The sequence below is a fragment of the Oncorhynchus tshawytscha genome, linkage group LG18 (assembly GCF_018296145.1).
Source record: "Oncorhynchus tshawytscha isolate Ot180627B linkage group LG18, Otsh_v2.0, whole genome shotgun sequence".
In the NCBI taxonomy this organism is placed as follows: Eukaryota; Metazoa; Chordata; class Actinopteri; order Salmoniformes; family Salmonidae; genus Oncorhynchus; species Oncorhynchus tshawytscha.
In genome coordinates, this window is record NC_056446.1 from 24235945 (window position 1) to 24257825 (window position 21881).

At 42.3% G+C, this 21881-nt stretch overlaps 2 protein-coding genes across 3 annotated transcripts in view; both read left to right on the forward strand.

Annotated features, from left to right (window-relative positions):
* LOC112217708 (metabotropic glutamate receptor 1-like) overlaps positions 1-11927 on the forward strand; it is a 48663-nt gene extending 36736 nt beyond the window's left edge. For both annotated transcript variants that reach the window (XM_024378184.2, XM_024378185.2), the window contains 5 exons: positions 596-842; positions 1535-1703; positions 2802-2928; positions 6265-7195; positions 8482-11927. In XM_024378184.2, the coding sequence (XP_024233952.1) occupies positions 596-842; positions 1535-1703; positions 2802-2928; positions 6265-7195; positions 8482-9316 (2309 nt within the window). In that variant the 3' untranslated portion in view covers positions 9317-11927. The remainder of the gene's footprint in view (positions 1-595; positions 843-1534; positions 1704-2801; positions 2929-6264; positions 7196-8481) is intronic.
* A 330-nt stretch (positions 11928-12257) lies between these two features.
* The window catches only part of LOC112217707 (ras-related protein Rab-32-like), a 40230-nt gene continuing 30606 nt past the window's right edge, over positions 12258-21881 (forward strand). Inside the window, exon 1 of the mRNA XM_024378183.2 lies at positions 12258-12655. Within this exon, the coding sequence (XP_024233951.1) occupies positions 12442-12655 (214 nt within the window). The 5' untranslated portion in view covers positions 12258-12441. The remainder of the gene's footprint in view (positions 12656-21881) is intronic.

Sequence of the window (21881 nt, forward strand, 5' to 3'; positions counted from 1 at the left end):
AAATATGGCAAGAAAATAGTTTGAGATTTAAGCAGTTAAACATTTCACGGAGTAGCACCTCAGGTACAGTATGATTATAGGGTGAATGAATGTATCTTTACAAAAATGTCACTATTAGTGCTATGGTTGCCCTATTCCCTGTGCTTTGTTAATGTCCACCTTTGATTTGCCAGTTGTATTGCCTGACAATGCTTTCAGCTAGCTGACCAAAAATGCCTGTTACACAATATGGTGTCCACAGACTTAACTCTTTCTCCCTCAAGATTCCTCCAAGTTCTGTATCCTTTGGAAAAAACAAGCCTTTGGACACCTTATTGTGATTTACTGTATGGTGTGTGCCAATTCTATTGTGCTGCAAAAGAGAGATGTTTTTGTTGTACGTTTTGATCCAATTATAATTCAAAACTCAGTTCTTCATGGGTTGGAGAAAGAAGTTGTATAATTCTCTTGTAGTACAATATTCTGTGGATAAAATGTTCCCATTGATACGACACTGTAAATCCAGCACAAACAAACAAAATGTTTGCCTCCTTAGGAAAACAACATCAACCAATCCCCCATTTTGACATTCTGTAAATTTCTCACCAATCCCTAGGCAACGAGAGTCTTCATGAGAACTACGTCCAGGACAGTAAGATGGGCTTCGTCATTAATGCCATCTATGCCATGGCCCATGGTCTCCATGACATGCACAGTGAGCTGTGCCCTGGCCAGCCAGGCCTATGTGAGGCCATGGACCCCATCGATGGCAGTAAACTGCTGGATTACCTGCTCAAGACCACCTTCAGAGGGGTATCAGGGGAGGATGTGTACTTCGATGAGAACGGGGACACTCCTGGCAGGTGAGGGCGATGGATGGAGTAGGAGGAGAGGAGGAGGAGAAGGATGTAGGGGAGGTGGAGGAGGAGGAAGAGGGGGATGAGGTTTGCTATGGAGAATTGTTGGTGAGCAGAATTTGTGTGAAATAATGATGAAAACACACACACACCTTAACCACTCAGAATGAGTGCATGAACTGTTAACCTTTGAATTATTTTTACCCCTTAACCACATGGAATTAATGCATTGAAAATAATACGTTGAATTTCGAATGGAGAATATGAGATCTTGTTGCCAGCCAGCTACAGACAGTCCTTGAAAGACAGGTGAAAAACACCCCCAGTCATCTGTTTTTAAGCCAGAGATCAGAGCTAGTACTTAGGCATGGCCTCATAATCACAATAGATCTGGGTTCTAAGCCCAAAGGTGATGTTCTGTACCCCTCTGAGTGGCTTTACCTGAAATTGCTTGGAAAAACTTCCAACTATATAGTCTATAAACTGTTAGTGATTTTGAATAAAGGGGTCTGCTCTAAGCAATGTATTTAGGGGTCATCATTAAAACACCTGCCACTAATTCACTCTTAATTTCTCTTTCTCCATTTTGTCCTTGCTCTGTGTCTTTCTCTCTCTCTCTCTCTCTCTCTCTCCCTCTCTCTCTCCATGTCCCCCCCCTCTCTCTCTCACCCATTTACCCTCTCCTTTCCCCCTCTCAGGTATGACATCATGAACCTGCAAAGTGTGGGAGACGGTAGCTATGACTACCAGCAGGTGGGCTCGTGGCACGAGGGCATTCTGAACATCGATGACTGGAAGCTGTGGATGAACAACAGTGACATGGTCCGCTCCGTCTGCAGCGAGCCCTGCTCCAGGGGACAGATCAAGGTACAGACACTGAAAAACCACGCTGAGCCAGGCTGGGCCAGGCTGGATTGGGATAGGTCCTGAACCAGTCTGTCAGGAATACCCAGAACTCAGTTTAGTGCACAACTACTTTCCCTATTTCTCTGCTTTAATGCTTTTGTTTAATCTTATTTGAACTAAGTTTGCTCTGTAAATGGATCCCTAGCTTAGGAATTGATGAGCAGATTCCATTCCTGGTTGAAAAGGTATACTTTCATTGTGAATTAACAAAATGCAGTGGAGCCTATATTATCTTGAGGAAACTCAAATCAAATCAAACCAAATGTATTTATATAGCCCTTCTTACATCAGCTGATATCTCAAAGTGCTGTACAGAAACCCAGCCTAAAATCCCAAACAGCAAGCAATGCAGGTGTAGAAACACCTTGAGTCTCTTCAACCAGGGCCAGTATTATTCAGCCTGGCCATAAGCCCACCATAGGGAGCATGCACACTCTCCTGTCTGCTTTAGTTGAGCCCGCTAAAGCTTTGTTTACAGTCCTGTGCATCACCCTGTTTTACATATCACTGCTCTGGTAACATACACTCTGGGAACAGGACAAAGTAAATGCAGCTGAGCTTGTCTTTTGGAATATAATTTGTGTACCGCTAAGGAAAAACTGTTACACCATATAGGTTCTTATAAAATGGGCTCCCGAGTGGTGCAGCAGTCTAAGGCACTGCATCTCAGTGCTATAGGCATCACTACAGACCCTGGTTAGATTCCAGGCTGTATCACAATCCTGCTGTGATTGTCCCATAGGGCAGCACACAATTGGCCATCATTGGGTAGGCCATCATTGTAAATAAGAATTTGTTCTTAACTGACTTGCCCAGTTAAATAAAGGTTAAAAACATAATACAAAAAAATATATATATTATGCACCTGACTTGACTTATTCATTTTAGCTCCTAGTGGTGCGAAGGGCCTAAACTTACACCATCAAGGCCATATTAGACACTAATACCCGTCTTTATATCTGATTGGGGTTAGTGGTGTGGGGATTGTGATTTGTTGTGGTTTGGGTATTGTTACTGTTTTGACTGATAGCCTGTGACCTCTGACCTCTGTGTGATCAGGTGATCAGGAAGGGCGAGGTGAGCTGCTGCTGGATCTGCACTACCTGTAAGGACAATGAGATTGTCCGGGATGAGTTCACCTGTCAAGCCTGTGACCTGGGCTGGTGGCCCGATGACGAGCTGGAAGGTAACTAACTAACTGGGAACTATGTATTTATGAGCCATGATGACTGACTACATGGATCTCCTCCAGGTCCTACCCCCTCTAACCCTAACATCTTCTCTAACCTGTATGTCACTATCCCCTCTATCTATACCTCCCCCAGCCTTGGCCCATCTCCTCTAACACCCACCTCCCTAGTCTCCCAATCCACCACCACATACTGACAATATATCCCAGGTTTCTGCTTAAACCCAGTCCCCAACTCCCTGCAGACTGCACTCTGCTTTGTTCTCCCTGTGAAGGGACTGCCAATGTTTGTCTATGCTTCCCCATTCCTTGCTGATTTACTGATTTATTTTGTGAAATATTTTTTAATTTTATCATTCTCTTGTGTGTGGGGGGGGGGGCTACAGACAATAAACAAATTCATTGTAATTTCATAGCTTGCACCCACCTGTGGAATGCCACTCAAAAATAAGAAGTTTTAAAAAGTACACAAATACAAATGATCATACCACAGAGACAAAAAGCAACAACACATTTAGTATGTAAAGAAACAACTAGTGACGTTCTATTCTTGACAAAATACATTATTTACCATTCATTTCTTTTGAGTACAAAATAATCTGAAACACAACCAAAACAAACAGCACATGCATTCAACAATATGTAGAGTCACCAGCTTGATGTAGTCATTGTGTGCTATGAATATGGGACCAAATACTTACATTTTTACTACTTTAGTACACACAAATGAATTGGTCCCAATACGTTTGGTCCCCGAAAATGGGGGGAGCATGTACAAAAAGTGCTTTAATCTAAACGATTCACCTCGTATGGATGAAAATACCCTCAAATTAAAGCTGACAGTCTGCACTTTAACCTCACAATCATAGTATTGTAACAAAAGTGCTGGAGTGCAGAGCCAAAAAACAACAAAATTGTCACTGCTTTTGGAGCTCACTGTATTTTTCCATATTCTGTTCCAGTTATTTTTTTAATGGCTAGCTCAGAATGAGATTTCCAAAAGTTGTTTATATATTATAGAGAGCACAGATAATTGATATAAAAACTAACATCATTGGATGGTTTAGTAGTTGGTCAATTACTGTCCATGATATCAGGATATGGATTCCACATTTAGACCATTGGGGGGATGCTAAAGGCTGCCCTGCAGATCGCAAGGCATTATTGTGAATTATTGGATTGTGGGCATGCCATTTTGATTCCCAGTTAAATTCTTTTTAAATTTTCCACCGAATAGAGATTGTGTAAGCAATAATAGAACCAATCTGTAGTTTACATAGTTTAAGGGATAGATCAGTGAAGACCACTGCTTCCAGGGCAATAGGAGACACCATACTTCTTGCTATACTTAGCCAGGGGGTGGAAGGATCATGTCTAAACCAATTCAGGATGGGATTAAATGCCTTGAAACAGATTGAAAATGTTGGTATGGATTTTGCCTACGTTTTTCCCTCTTTGTAGGTTTGTTAATTTTATCCGGGATCACTTACTTTGACATATATATTTTTAAACCGAACTATGGATTTTATCCCAATAGCCAGAAGGGGGAGTCAAGGGAAACATTGAACTACAGAAATTCAGCCGTGGCAATCTATTCATTTTGACAATCGATATTCTGCAGGTTAAAGCAACTGGGATGTTATCCCATCTGCTGAGGTGGGATTGAATTGATTTGAACATTCTGTTAAAGTTTCAAACAATGTTTTTTTATCTAAGGTCTGGATAAAGTAAGATATTGTCAGCGTATAAGGAGATGGCGTGATCTGTAGAATTGAGAGATATTGGTGTACTTTATTTTGATTGTCGAATTAACTGGGCCAGGGGCTCCAGAAACAACAAAAAAATAGCAGAGGTGAGATGGGATCACCTTGTCTGCTACTTCCAGTTTTTCTGAACGGAACAGAGCAGGTATTGCCCGTTATTACTATGGCTGAGGGATTGGCATATATTATTTTAATCATATTAATTAAATTGGAGACAAGTCCCATAGGTTCCAAAACCAACCAAAGATATGAACATTCTAGTCTATCAACAGCTTTTTCTGCATCGAGAGATGGAACTGCCCAAGAAGCGTTGGTTTCTGATGAAGGATATAACATATGTAATAGACAACGGAGTTTCTGAGAACAATAGCTTTTTCCCAATTTGGGTTAGTAAGTTTCGAGAAGGGACGACAGAATTTTTGAAAATATTTTAATATTTGATTTCTATACTCTTATTACCTAAAGACATCACTCTCTCCGTCATGTGCTCTGCCTTCCCCAACCCCTTTCATCTCACCTCCTGCTCTCTTCCCTGCTGTCTATCAGTCTGTCTGTCTCATCTTCCCCTCCCTCTTGCCTTCTCTTCTCAGCTCTCTCTCTCTCTCCACTGTCTTCCCCCTTCCCCTCGGTGCCTTCTCCCTGACTTAGGAGTTGTTTTGTCAGCGATTCGAACTGAGGGGAGCTCTCTTCTCTCACAGCTGCTAGGTGAAAAATCCCATTAGCTATTTTAGAGGACACGGATAGAATTCCAACAGTTTGTCATCTGAGATGAAATTGCTCCCTTTCCTGTGTGTTCCTAAGCATGTCTGGGGAATACTAATAGGGAATATCATTCCCACATCCGAATGGAAAAGTGGAAAGGTGGATATTTTTATGACTAGTTGTTTTGGTTCCCATAGCTCTGTCATTCTTGGTTACTGGGGAAACCCACGTTTAGAGAAGGGAAGGTGTTGTGAACTTGAGGAGGGAGTGAATCTTTTATAAATAATATTGGAATTATTCAAAGGTCTTCGTAAAGCTTTGACAGGATTGTGTAGGGAAGAGAAATATGGGATTTGAAGATTTTTGAGAGAGAGGATGATGATAAGTGCATTTCATATTTGCCTCCCTTTTCCATTGGCGGTGTGTGAGCCTAATTAACTAAGCTTGGAGGCCAGAAATGTTAAAGTTCTTGTGATTTGGCTTTGAGGACTAAATTATGCTGGTTGTGGTGGCATAGATGTAGGCAGGCCTAGCCTGTGGTGGCTCTGTAATGCTATTAGCTAGGAGCACTGTAATACAGGGGTTTTAAGCTGAGTCTGGGGACGTCACATTCCTCCCATTAAGCCCTTGCGACTCTCAGTGTGTGTCAGATGACAAATCACCACCAATGAGGCATGATGGACAGCCACACACACACACACACACACACACAATTTATGCTGAGTATGTGTGTGTTCTTGAGTAATTCTTTAGTCTACCCATGTTCCCCTCTTTTCCATTTACAGAGCTTCCTATTTATTTTCCACAATTTACACGCTTCAATGATTAGATAGACAACAGCATCTCTCCTTTCCTCTGTCATCTGCAGGTTGTGTGCCCCTGCCTCTGAATTACCTGGACTGGTCAGACGTGGAATCCATTGTGGCAGTGTGTTTGTCCTGCGTGGGCATCCTGGTCACCCTCTGGGTCATCTTAATCTTTGTGGTGTACCGCGACACGCCAGTGGTCAAGTCGTCCAGTCGTGAGCTGTGCTACATCATCCTGGTGGGCGTCTTACTGGGCTACATCTGCCCTTTCACCCTGATCGCCTATCCCACTGTGGCATCCTGCTACCTGCAGCGCCTCCTAGTCGGCCTCTCAGCCGCAATGTGCTACTCCGCCCTGGTCACCAAAACCAACCGCATCGCCCGCATCCTGGCCGGCAGCAAGAAGAAGATCTGCACCAAGAAGCCCCGCTTCATGTCGGCCTGGGCCCAGGTATTCATCTCCTTCTTCCTCATCAGCCTGCAACTCATCCTGGAGATAACCCTGATCATCCTGGAGCCTCCCATGCCCGTCAAGTACTACCCCAGCATCCGTGAGGTCTACCTCATCTGCAACACCAGCACGGTGGGCATGGTGGCCCCGCTGGGCTACAACGGCCTGCTCATCATGAGCTGTACCTACTACGCCTTCAAGACGCGCAACGTCCCGGCCAACTTCAACGAGGCCAAGTACATCGCCTTCACCATGTACACCACCTGTATCATCTGGCTGGCCTTCGTTCCCATCTACTTCGGCTCCAACTACAAGATCATCACCACGTCCTTCTCCGTGAGCCTGAGCGTCACCGTGGCGCTGGGGTGCATGTTCTCGCCCAAAATGTATATCATCATCGCCAAGCCAGAGAGGAACGTGAGGAGCGCCTTCACCACGTCCGATGTAGTCAGGATGCATGTGGGAGACGGCCAGGCGGCTCAGCAGAGCAAGAGCATTCTCAACATGTTCCGTAGGAAGAAGAACAGCAACGGAAGCACCAAGTGAGTAACCTTCAGTAATGTTCAGAACTCAGGGCCTAAAGATGAGGGCATATAGAAGGAGAGAATAGGGCCTGCACACGTATTTGGATCCAAAAGGTGTCTTGTGACTACAATTAACCATTTTTTGTATACCCTACTCTTTCATTCTACAGTTTTCTGCCAAAATATGATGACATATAATGTGTGGTAGATTAGCCGATTAAAAACAAAATGTGCTAGATATTAACACATGTAATCTTTAGGTAATATATGTTGATTTAACTCAGAACTGGGCGTATCTTCAAAGCTAGTCCGATTGGAAGATTAGCACTAAATAATGGGAGCGTATACTATGTATGATGATTCAAGAATAGATTGTATAGATTTAAAGTGGATTCCTAATAGGCGTTCCACAAAGACACTGACAGTAAGGATTGAGACGGAAGATGAGAGAATGTTGTCTTTGAGTGTTGTTTCTCACCATTGCTCTAATATGCTCCTCTCAAACTCTTCCAACGGACAGAGGTTGACTCTGACAGGCTAATTTTTAGACACAGGGCTTGGCAAACTCCTATTCTTGAGGGCTGCAGTGTCTTCGGAAAATAAGGGCTCAGTGGTTAGTAGGAGGGTCTACTAATCTTTCTTTATAGCTCCAGACTGGTTGGTGATTACAAGGTATGAATGACAGCCAGTAGACACTGCAGCCTTCAAGGGAAGAAGATGTGCACACCCCTGGTTTAGGTGCTTTTGGTGTATCCTGAATTGCCCTCACATTTATCCCAGTGTCGAAAGCATGAATGCCTCTCTGTCTCCCTCACTAATCACATAAGAGAGACAAATCTAACCTAGCCGGCTAAGCACAGCACTAAAACCTTGTGTCATTACTTTGTGTCAGACAGTACAGGCACCACATTTTGCAAGTGCATGTTGCCCATCTCAGCTTGATAAGCACTTACTGTAGATAGACAGGTCTACATTTGGTGGACGGCTCAAAATGCTTTGAATTCAGCCATCTAGGGTTCATAATTCTGTTCAAACAGAACATTATGAAATGATGAATCACTAAGTATTTAGTTAAGTGCGCAGAATGATTATTAAAAGCATTGGCTCTTAGAATGAATGAATGACCCACAGCATTGTTGCCTCTTAATGTCGTTAAAATGTCTTTAAAGTATTTTAACATGCATAGAGAAATGTTGAAATGCTGCTGTTATGTTCTATTGTGCTATGTTGTTTTTTGTTGCTGTTGTCTAACCCTTCCCCCTGGTTGTCTCTGTTAGTAACTGCAGTCTTTATCTCGTTCATAGTTCTAATGGCAAGTCTGTGTCATGGTCTGAACCAGGTGCAAGACACCCTCAGAGGGGGGGGAATGTGTGGCACAGACTGTCTGTGCATGTGAGGAAACAGGAAGCCGGCTCGAATCAGACGGCGGTCATCAGGCCCCTAACTAACGCCACCGTCGACCCCCACAGCTGCGACCCCCACCACCATGGCCCTGGCACAGACCCCCACCTCCCCCACCTCCCCCACCCCGGCACCAAGGCTCTGTACAACCTGGCGGAGGAGGAGGACGAGGGGGGGGAAGCACGCCCTCTCTGGACTCCCTCCCACTCCCACTCTGGAATGCTCCACGGGCAGGACTCGGAGGAGCCACCCTCTTATTCTCACTTAACAGACTGTACCACTGAGCATTTGCAGGGGGCGATGGTGGACACGCACAGCTCCAATGTCCCTGGATTTAATGACACAATGGGTGCCTCTGGCATTCAGGCCAACTCCACCAACCAACCCCAAAGCTTCACCTTCTCCCAGCTTTCCCATCCCCTGCAAGGGGGTGCTTCTTTTGGAGAGGAGTACCTCATCTCCTCCCTGGAGGGGGCTGAGGGGGAGGCACTGGACCTCCTACACAGCTACACAGAGGAGGAGGAAGAGGACGATGAGAAGGAGGAGCTGGCTCAGAGTAAGCTGACTCTGGAAGACTCCTTGGCTTTGACTCCCCCCTCCCCCTTCAGGGACTCAGTGTGTTCTGCCGGGTCGGTTCCCGGCTCCCCTGTCTCTGAGTCGGTCTTCTGCAGCCCCCCGAGCTCCGCTTATTCCTCCGTCATCCTCCAGGACTTCAGACAGAGCTCCTCGACACTGTGAGAGCTACCAGGCACTGACACACACACACACACACACACACACCGACACACCATGTTACTAAGAGGTAACATCAACAATTTTATTATTTATTTATTTATACATTTCTCCATTTGCTTTGTCATTCGCTTGCTTGGATTATACAATACTTTTTACATCAAGGGGGAGTCTAAGTGAGAGAAATAAATAAATAAATGGAATAGTAGCAATCATGTTTCTGAAGGGCTGTGAGTTCCCACCAGCCTGTCAGCAAACTTTGAGACTGGGAACAGTGCCCAAACTACCTGGTTCTTGAGCCAAATGGATTGGCAATCACAATGATGGCTGCAGCTATATGGTTTGGTTTTGCTATTGTTGTGCATTTAACATATCCTATGAGACAAATGGAGGGAAGCCCTATTGCTGTGTATAAGGTGCTTGAGACTTCTATGATTTCAGTGAGATACAGGGACAAAGCTGGCTAAAGACTACAGATCACAGAATGCACTGCCTGTTTGGTCCAATACTGTACCTGTGCAGTTTATAATATTATGTGTAGCAGACGCAGCTGTTTCAAGACCCTTTGCCTTTTTTCATAGACTTAGTCGTCAATAAGAAGCATTCACCTCAGCTTACCAGTACTTTTACTACTGACCTCATTGCATCTCAAACATTTGCTCTCTGATAGGAAATAATCTTTCTTTATGAACAGCAGGATATGCTACAGTATATTATATAAGACTGATGTTTTCATGCAGTATTATGTGTCTCTGACATTGCATACAAGGCCCCAAGGTACTGTAACATAGAGTACTTGAATTGGAGATTGAGTATTTGCGCTGTGAGATAATTTGCAACATGTTTTGTTATTGTGCCATTGAAAGTAGGTTTCCAGTTCTCTGCATTCATGTTTACTGTATTGCTCTTTGATCGCACTTTGCAGAGACTGGTGATAAGGCATCTTCAGGAGATTCTGAGATTGTGTACAGTATTCTACATTATATGGTGGGTTTGATTGTAGGCGACAGTAATGTTATGATATAGGTTTAAACATATTCTATGAAATCCTGAGACATGTTTAGTTCACACAGAACGCTATGAAGATGTGGTTCTGTTTTCCATACTGTGTAGGGTGTCCACCCACATTGCCCAGAGTGTTTGAAAACATGTTTTGGTGATGAAATGTCACTTCCTTATGTTATACAATACATTTTTACCAAGACAAATGTTATTCTTCATGTTCTGAATCATTCAGTCTCTAACATATCATTAACATTATTACCAAAAAGACGGATTTCTTAACCTAATACATTCGATAATAAGCACAGAGCTCCGTTGACATACAGTAGCGTTGCAAGTTTCTCCTAACAACTTTTGAGGATTTAACATTTTGTGGTCGTCGACTCAAGTTGTTTCCGCGGGTCGCAAAAACCAAAATATGCATGACGAGCTGAATTAAAGGTAAAGGGCTTTGAAAATAAAAAGCTTGGTATACGCTCTGTGCTTCATTGACATTTCACAGAGATAAGCATGTTTTGGTGACAAATCTTTAAAAATGACAGGAATTTTGAATTAATATGAAAAGCGTATACTAAAATATGAAAATACTACATGACATGTCTCAAAATCAATATCCCATCTATATTTGTATAAGGCCCTGCGAATTCGGGAAGAAAAATGACGAGTTCAACAGAAAAGTGAACATGTCAGGTAACCATAGCCTTAATTCTTGCACATAATCCAGCCTATCTGACACAATGTACATTTCCTGATTTTTGTACCACTTTTTTTTCTAGTCTCCATTGATTGAGTCACCCTAATTCTGGCCATCCTATAAGGGTAAATACTCCAATAACATTTGAATGGATTATGATAGAGATATGAGGGTTGGACCATTAGTTTTCTTTGAGGATTATCTACACAATTAACATATTTTACCCAAAGGTCAAAAGATGTGTTTCTGATTGGACACCCTATACTGTGTGTGTGATGATATATATTTTTTTCTGAGGTCGCAGTGTCATTGTAATGGGAATCTACTTGTGTATGTTTTCAAAGTTTGTAATACTGTTGAGCCATCTCTCATTTTTTCACACGGATGGTATGTTTGTAATATCATTAAATGTTTATATATTTAGAATGTGAAACTATTTATACATTTTAAAACTTGTCTTACAGATGCTTGTGGAAGAGCTGTGTGTTGACATTGATTTTGCGTAACTTTTCAGATAAACTTTACAAGTCAACTGTATCCACTTGGAAATATTAAGATGTAAAGCTTACCAATGGGTAGTTAGTTGCTTCTTGTGGTAAGATTATACACGCTTCAATCTCGCTTAGATCTTGTACTATAAAATTGCAGTTGGTTTACTTGATCATAAGTTTATTAGTACTTTATCTGTAAGAATGAAAATCCAAAGTATATAAACATGAATATACAGTATGTATAGTACTATAGTATTGTAATTGTTATTACAAAATGTTATATTTAGTCTATTAGTGTAAGTTGATTGAAGATTTTAACATTTCTTAAATGTAAAGTAACAGAAAGATCACGTTTTACACAGTCTCAGCTTGAATGAGATAGGCCTACATGTTTTTGGCAAGGTTGAACAATGCTGTAAAATAAACATATTTTATAGTAAGATGACTGTTTATTGCATGATTTCATTATGCTTTAATTTGGGTTAATCTGCATTTTTTCACCAGTTAAATGGCAGTCCCGATCAACTTTACAATGCATTTGGTCCAAATAGGTCCCTACTATTTGTTTGGACGTTTTGATTACAGGTCAAATGTGCATGAATAGAAGACATCATATATGAGGAGCAAAAAGTGCGTTTCAGGAATTAGCATGAGCAGAAACAAAGTGCAAGTGCGTCTCTCTGTCAGACTCACCCTGGTTACCATGTAAACACTGGAGTAGAGAAAAAAAGTTGAACCGAAAATAAACATTTCCGGGTCCTATGACTTATCAGGTGGTTTTGAGCAACGAGGAGGAGGGAAGTAGAGCGCTTTCTATTGTAGTTACCATATTTCCAAACAACACAGAAACAGAGAGGACAGATTCATTTTTCCTCATCTAGTGAGAAAAAAAAGGAAGTTGTTGAGTTAGAGAAAGTTGTCAGTGTCACTCAGAGTTTTACACCATGGCAGGCGGCTCGGTATCGGAGTGTAAGGAATACTTGTTCAAAGTCCTAGTCATCGGGGAGTTAGGTGTGGGGAAAACCAGCATCATCAAACGATATGTCCACCAGCTATTCTCCCAACACTACAGAGCGACTATTGGGGTAGATTTTGCACTCAAAGTGATCAACTGGGACAGCAAAACGTTGGTGCGGTTACAACTATGGGATATCGCAGGTAGGACATGGATGCACATTTTCATTAATCAATATTTTTGAGATTATGTTACAAAAAATTGAGAATGAAATGTTATGCACTGAAAAGTGATTGAGTGCAGTGACTGCGCACTTCTAAAGGGGAAGTTTTGGAAATCACAGGCGCTCGTGAAATCACGATGTTCGCACAATAGCAATACGTTTATTTTTTTTCTCACTTTTTACCCAAGTACGTAGGAGAACATTCAGATTGAATTTAAAATTCCTGTATAGACTGGTCTGTTTTGTTCCCCCGGTGGTATGATGATCAGGTTAGCGCATATAATTGCCAACGGAATGTAGGTCATGGGCTGGTCGCCTGAGTGCCCACCCAGCACGGAGAGAGGAATCCAACCTTTGCCAATTGGCATCATATTTCTACAGGTTGAGTAAGTTTCAGTTGGCCCAGTCCACATACAGAGTGAGAGAGAGACTTAAGAATAGCCTACAATCTAGTCTGTGGGGTGTTTTCCAAACCCAGTCATGCATGCCAGCACATTTTCTCTGTTCTCTTTCCAGTCTCTCTAACCCTCCATTCTTCTTTTGTCAACCTTATGACAACCCATTTTGGAAACCTCATGACAAGTCCTCCATTCAGGATCTCAAAATTAAGATTCTAAAAATAGATTGGGAGGCAGATTGCCACAGGCCACTTGAAACTGTTTACACGGTGTTTAAAAAGATCCTCATCACACGTTTGAGTTGTGACTCTGCAAACATTTACAATGGGTTTTGGTTCTATGACCTCAAGCCACTTCACTGCCATATGAGGCCTTACTTCTAGTGGGGGGCATTCGGTCAGGGATTCATGGGAAGAAATCCTCATCCATCATCACAATAAATCAATTAGTTTGACTTAAAGGCCAACCTCAGCCTTCTACCATGACCAATACACAGCTCACATGATCCTATATGTAATTATATTTCTTCTCACACATTTCCCCCAGTCACAGACACAAACTCTTCCGAACTGACGGTAATGCAATCTGCCAACAGGACTCTCAATGAATGGATACGTTTAGTATTGGCTTCCACTATGCGTCACATGCGAGTCCTTTATTAGGCCAGGCAGGAATACAGGCAGCCATATTGGCACAGCTGACTCTGTTATACACCTAGCAGCTGAGAGAGAGGCTACAAGTTAGTCATTAGCCAGCAGTCACGGTCAGGCCAGGAGTAAAAGCTCTGTGATTCAGTTTTAAAAAGGGGTGTGTGAGAGAGAGAACGGGAGAGTGATCTATTGGTTTTATAGCCAATCATGAGGTTGTGGGATTGGGATCAGGACATGCACTGTAGTCTAACTGTCATGATTTGAATTTGTGAATTACGTTGTGACGGATGTTAAATTTACTATGAATGAGGTTGAATTTGAAACTAGATATAGGACTAGGGAAAACCACTCTGAGGAGACAAGTCTGACTTGTAGGGTGGCAGACTGACAGAGACAGACCGGACACACAGTCTACACAATAAAACAGTCTTCAACTGTCTTTAACCGTCTTTGATCTCATCACACACTGGCAGCGCTATGAGACAGGTCGTCACGACAACCATCGTCTGTCACAAGCTCTGATAGGTGACACCATTGTCTCCAATCAGATGGCGTCACTCCTCCGTGACGCTGGTCCCTCAACTGATCGGTCTTCTAAGACTTTGAACTGACATTCAAATATTGAGCATCCACCATTAAAAAATTGCAAACATCGTTCCACATTTTTGATATCACTGCTCTCATATGAAATAGGCAGAATAACTATCTTGCTAAATTATGATTTAATAGTTTTCAATTGTGAGAAAATAAAAACTAACCAGTGGCTATCTCCTGCACAGATTCTGTGCAGGGACGTTGGTCGCCAGTGCAGTGGCTTGGTCAGCTGTGTAGCTAACTGTTGTAGCCAGCTAACTGACATAGATAGCTAGGTAGCTCTTCCATCACTGACATAAAAAGCTTGCTTAGCCTGTTTAAATTACCGTGAAGTTGTAGACGTGCAGCTCATGCACAATTAAGAAACACTGTCAGTTATCAGAAATCAGTCCGTAGATCAGCATGTTTCTCTACGATCGTATTGTTGGGTCAGCTGAGCACAGCAGCTGACTCGGGAGGCTACTGTAATGTCTCGTAGCAGAAGATCATCTGCTTCATGAAAACAAATACTAATGTAAGCATTAGCACTACTAGCTACAGTAGCTTGCTAGCTAGCTTTTGTTGGAAGATTCAACATTGTGTGTGCAGCACTAAGTAGGTAGCTAGTTGGTCAGCAGCAGCATTTCACTTAAAGAGGATTTCAGTGACTGGCTCAGCTGTTAGACATGTTTATGCTAGCTTCCGTGCCCATAGTCAAACTTCAGAAATACTGCTATTTGAAGCACAATAATCCTTAGCTAGATGTAAAATGGGGTGACACTTTCTCACCAAAAAAAACATTTTTATTGTTTTAACATAGATTAATTCAAACAGTTTTGAGGCAGAAATGGGGTTCAGCAGATGATGTCACCTAGGTAATATTTTTGAATGTTATGGCAGCCCATTGTCGCCAGACTACTTTTGTCTATCCCATTACCCTTTGCGAGATACGAGACAGCACATCTATTCTGCCTGCACTATCTGATGTAAGACAATGAGGTGACACAGAGAGAGTAGGACAGGGTGCAAATACCCACCGGGCATGGGTGTTAGCTCATACCAGGAAAGGCTGCCTCTCACAGCTTGAAAGGAGCTTTGCGGGCAAAACACACACACTTCCTCATTCATATTTACTGATTGTATATAGTTCACCTTGTATATAGTTTTTTAAATGTTTTATTTTTTACCTTTATTTAACTAGGCAAGTCAGTTAAGAACAAATTCTTATTTACAATGACGGCCTAGGAACAGTGGGTTAACTGTCATTAAGAACAGTCGTTAAGCCTTTTAATTGTGCAGAAAAAAGGGGTGGGCTTGTCCTCATGGCAACGATAAGGACCAACCAACGTCAAACCAACATCGTCTTTACTCTCCCATAATGATTACAATCTGGGATGGAATGATGGTAATCAGGGCCGAGTGGAAGATGGATGTACGTTGGAAGTCAGCATGAAGCCAGGGCCTTGCCCGCCCCTGTGGCCCAGAATAGCTGCCCCTTCTCTGGGCTTGTCTGATCTTGGGGACAGTATAATTACAACCATGAGGTGATGGTGAAGTAAATAAGCCAGCACCTTGTGCCAAGGATTTAGACATCCTGAGAGAAGGGCACCTCACTGGTTCACTGGGAGGGGAGGTGAGGAAGGAAAAGCAGAATGGGTGAAAGGGAGGGAGGGGCAATTGTCCAACAAGGGTATTACCATATTACAGTATGGGATTATGTGGCAATGGTCATAGTCTTAAAGACTGTAGAGAGTAACGCTTAGGTTTGCATGCTCCATAGTGCAATGTGACTGTGAGTCATGTGGTTTAGTTATGGTCTTTGTTTTACAGCTTCTCCTATGCAACTCACTCTGCATGTTGCAACTTCCTATTGGCCCTAGCTGTCTCGTAATAACCACCATATGTACAGTATCTCTGCCAGAGAAATGTTTGGCTGCCATTTTAATATAATTCTGTGGGGGTTGGTTCATAGCCCCGAGCCTCCAAACAACTAGAAAGGGTCTGTAATGGAAAGCAGCCATTTTATGGGCTCCTGACCAACTCTGCTGTTTTGTGTTTTTTTGCGCTAATCAAATTTTTGGGGGGACATAATGTTTCCACAATGACCGAAAGAGCTTCTGGACATCAGAACAGCAATCACTAACCTTGATTTGGATGAATATTTCTACTTCAATGAGTCAGAAGCGCACCTCATACTGCTCACCCCGGACCAGGCCCGAATCCCGTAGACTCAAAAAACAACCATGCGGTTTAATTGGATAGTCTCGAACGGAGCTTGTCCAGTTTGTTCTCCGGTGATTGTATGTTCGCCAATAGAACTGAGGGTAGAGGCAGTTTATGCACTCACCGTTTCCTCTGCGTGCCCTCTTCTCTTAACAGGACCTGAAGAACTGTAATATACTAGGTTTCTTGGAGTCATGGCTGAACAAGGACATTGATAATAAACATCTAGGTGGTTTTTCTATGCATCGTCAGGACAGAACATCAGTGTCTGGTAAGCTCAAGGGGAGAGGTGTGTGTCTCTTTGTTAACAGTTGGTGCGCCAGCTCTAATATTAAGGAAGTCTCGAGGTTCTGCTCGTCTAAGTTAGAATACCTCATAATAAGATGTAGACCATATTATTTACCAAAAGTGTTTTCATCTATATTTTTCTTAGCTGTCTATATACCACCACCAACTGATGCTGGCACTAAGACTGCACTCAATGAGCTGTATATGGCCAGAAGCCAACAAGGAAATGCTCACCCAGAAGCAGAAGCGTTGGTGATGGCCTGGTGATTTCAATGCAGGAAAACTGAAATCCGTTTTACCTCCTTTCTAACAGCATGTCACCTGTGCAACTAGAGATGAAATAAACTAGAACTTTCAACCACACACAAACGCATACAAAGCTCTTCCTCGCCCTCCATTTGGACAATCTGACTATAACTCTATCCTTATGATTCCTGCTTACAAGCTAAAACTCAAACAGGAAGTACAGTTGAAGTCGGAAGTTTACATACACCTTAGCCAAATACATTTAAACTCAGTTTTTCACAATTCCTGACGTTTAATCCTAGTAAAAATTCCATGTCTTAGGTCAGTTAGGATCACCACTTTATTTTAAGAATGTGAAATGTCAGAATAATAGTGGAGTGATTTATTTCAGCTTTTATTTATTTCATCACATTCCCAGTAGGTCAGAAGTTTACATGCTACCAAATACTAATTGAGTGTATTGGCTTTAAATTGTTTAACTTAGGTCAAATGTTTCGGGTAGCCTTTCACAAGCTTCCCACAATAAGTTGGGTGAATTTTGGCCCATTCTTCCTGACAGAGCTGCTGTAACTGAGTCAGGTTTGTCGGCCTCCTTGCTCGCACACACTTTTTCAGTTCTGCCCACAAATTGTCTTTAGGATTGAGGTCAGGGCTTTGTGATGGCCACTCCAATACCTTGACTTTGTTGTCCTTAAGCCATTTTGCCACAACTTTGGAAGTATGCTTGAGGTCGTTGTCTATTTGGAAAACCCATTTGCGACCAAACTTTAACTTCCTGACTGATGTCTTGAGATGTTGCTTCAATATATAGACACAATTTTCCTGCCTCATGATGCCATCTATTTTGTGAAGTGCACCAGTCCCTCCTGCAGCAAAGCACCCCCACAACATGATGCTGCACCCCCGTGCTTCACGTTTGGGATGGTGTTCTTCAGCTTGAAAGCCTCCCCCTTTTTCCTCCAAACATAAAGTTGGTCATTATGGCCAAACAGTTCTATTTTTGTTTCATCAGACCAGAGGACATTTCTCCAGAAAGTACGATCTTTGTGCCCATGTGCAGTTGCAAACCGGAGTCTGGCTTTTTTATGGCGGATTTGGAGCAGTGGCTTCTTCCTTGCTGAGCGGCCTTTCAGGTTATGTTGATATAGGACTCGTTTTACTATGGATTAAGATACTTTTGTACCTGTTCCCTCCAGCATATTCACAAGGTCCTTTGCTGTTGTTTTGGGATTGATTTGCACATTTCGCACAAAAGTACGTTCATCTCTAGGAGACAGAACGCGTCTCCTTCCTGAGCGGTATGACGGCTGTGTGGTCCCATGGTGTTTATACTTGCGTACTATTGTTTGTACAGATGAACGTGGTACCTTCAGGCATTTGGAAATTGCTCCCAAGGATGAACCAGACTTTTGGTGGTCTACAATTGTCTTTCTGCAGTCTTGGCTGATTTCTTTTGATTTTCCCATGATGTCAAGCAAAGAGGCACTGCGTTTGAAGGTAGGCCTTGAAATACATCCACAGGTTCACCTCCAATTGACTCAAATGATGTCAATTAGCCTATGAGAAGCTTCTAAAGCCATGACATCATTTTCTGGAATTTTCCAAACTGTTTGAAGGCACAGTCAACTTAGTGTATGTAAACTTCTGACCCACTGGAATAGTGATACAGATAATTATATGTGAAACAATCTGTCTGTAAACAATTATTGGAAAATTACTTGTGTCATGCACAAAGTAGTTGTCCTAACTGATTTGCCAAAACTATAGTTTGTTAAGAAGAAATGTGGAGTGGTTGAAAAACGAGTTTTAATGACTCCAACCTAAGTGTTCGTAAACTTCCGACTTCAACTGTATCTACCTCCAATTACCTAGTACACCTGTATATTGACTCTGTACTGGTACCCCGTATATAGCCAAGTTAACATTACTCGTATGTATTATTACGTATTTTACTTTTCTTTTTTTTTCTCTTTTCTTTCTCTGCATTGTTGGGAAGGGCCCGTAAGTAAGCATTTTACTGTTAATTTACACCTGTTGTTTACGAAGCATGTCACACAAATAATATTTGATATAGTTTGGATGCAACAGACTGGTGAGACTGTCTCTGTTGCCCCTGCAGCATCTGTCTTGGATAGTTTCCATGGTAACACTCACAAATAGCATCTCAATGGAAACCGTAGAGCAGGAATCAACTACAATCAGCCACGGGCTTTAAAAAAAAAAAAACATTCTTGAGTTGCTGGTCGGGGGACCGGAAGGTAATTACAAATAATTTGTAGACCGCAAGAATCCCAAACAAATATAATAGACTTATACAATCATTTCAAACCTTGAAATTGTATATGATCACGTGTCTCTCTATTATTAGGGAATACTTAGGAATAGATTTCTAAAATTAATTTAAGCTGATTTCCTGGTGTTTTTGTCTTTTATGTTCAACAGTATATTTTTATAAAATAAATAATTGCCAAGATTGCCAAGATTCAGCTTATGGCCCGCCAGTTGGAGAACCCTGCCGTAGAGGAATCTCAGTCTCCTAGGGCGCAGGCTGATGAATAGATTCACATTCTGTGTTTCCCTCTTTCATGAATACAACTCCCACAAGGACCATGGAGAAGATGTACACACTTTCCATTATGTGTCTGTAGAAAGGAAAGTTGACTTTCCCTCTCTGACTAACACTGCATGACCTAAAGTATCTATAAAGTATGTGGACACCTGCTTGTCGAACATCTCATTCCAAAATCATGGGCAAAAATATGGAGTTGGTTCATCCTTTCCTGCTATAACAGCCTCCACTCCTCTGGGAAGGCTTTCCACTATATGTTGGAACATTGCTGCGGAGACTTTCTTCCATTCAGCCACAAGGGCATTAGTGAGGTCGGCCACTGATGTTGGGCGATTAGGCCTGGCTCGCAGTCGGCGTTCAAATTCATCCCAAAGGTGTTCTACGGGGTTCATCCCAAAGGTGTTCTACGGGGTTCATCCCAAAGGTGTTCTACGGGGTTCATCCCAAAGGTGTTCTACGGGGTTCATCCCAAAGGTGTTCTACGGGGTTCATCCCAAAGGTGTTCTACGGGGTTCATCCCAAAGGTGTTCTACGGGGTTCATCCCAAAGGTGTTCTACGGGGTTCATCCCAAAGGTGTTCTACGGGGTTCATGCCAAAGGTGTTCAAGTTCTTCCACACCAATCTCAACAAACTATTTCTCCATAGACTTTGCTTTGTGCACGGGGGCGTTGTCATGCTGAAACAGGAAAGGGCCTTTCCCAAACTGTTGCCACAAAGTTGGAAGCACAGAATAATCTAGAATGTCACTGTATGCTGTAGCTTAAGATTTCCCATCACTGGAACTAAGGGGCCTAGCCCGAACCATGAAAAACAGCCCCCGACCATTATTCCTCCTCCACCAAACTTTACATTTGGCACAATGCATTTGGGCAGGTAGCGTTTTCCTGGCATCCGCCAAACCTAGATTCGTCCATTAGACTGCCAGATGGTGAAGCGTGATTCCTCATGATGCTGCCACCACCGTGCTTCACGGTTGGAATGGTGTTCTTCGGCTTGCCAAGCATCCTCCTTTTTCCTCCAAACATAACGATGGTCATTATGGTCAAACAGTTGTATTTTTGTTTCATCAGAACGCGTCTCCTTCCTGAGTGGTTTGACATCTGCGTGGTCCCATGGTGTTTATACTTGCGTATTATTGTTTGTACAGATGAACGTGGTACCTTCAGGCGTTTGGAAATTGCTCCCAAGGATGAACCAGACTGGTGGAGGTCTACAATTTTGGCTGATTTAAAATAAAATTTTAAATTTAAAAAAACATCCCATGCTGTCAAGCAAAGAGACACTGAGTTTGAAGGTCAGCCTTGAAATACATCCACAGGTGCACCTCCAATTGACTCAAATGATGTCAATTAGCCTATCAGAAGCTTTTTCCAAGCTGTTTAAAGGCACAGTCAACTTAGTGTATATAAACTTGTGATACAGTGAAATAATCTGTCTGTAAACAATTGTTGGAAAAATTACTTGTATCATGCACAAAGTAGATGTCCTAAAAGACTTGCCAAAACTATAGTTTGTTAACAAGAAATTTGTGGAGTGGTTGAAAAACTATTTTTATTGACTAACCTAAGTGTATGTAAACTTCCAACTTCAACTGTAGCTACCGAAAAATTATCTGAGGGGAAAAAGTTGGTCACTCAACAACACATTCAATGACATGACATCATCCTAGCTAATGTTAGGCTCTGTGTTTTTAGCTTGCTAAATAATTATATAAGATCATTTTAGCTTGCCTAGTTATTTAACTAGGCATGTCAGTTAAGAACAAATTCTTATTTACAATGACGGCCTACCGGGGAACAGTGGGTTAACTGCCTTGTTCAGGGGTAGAACAACAGATTTTTACCTTGTCAGCTCGGTGATTTGATCCTGCAACCTTTCGGTTACTTGCCCAAAGCTCTAACCACTAGGCTACAGCATTTCTGTATGGTGGACTCAATGTCTTGTACTGTAGTTGAGTAGCCATCCTATGCTACCGCTCAGTTGTTGCTGTAATAGGCCTACATGTTTCTCCTTTGCATGGTGTTTTGATGCAGGTTTAGTTTTTTTTGTTATTAATTCTCAAGCTTTTAAAAACCAAAGCCAGACTGCAACATTTTAGTAGCCTAGCTAGTACTGTGGTATGTACACTTTCCCTCTACTATGCGCTGTAAACTGGACACATGAAAGCAGCACAATTGAAGTTGAATTCACTGCATCAGGCTGTAATTTCATAAACTGTTGACTAATTTATACTGGTTTGTGTGTCCTGTTGTCTATTG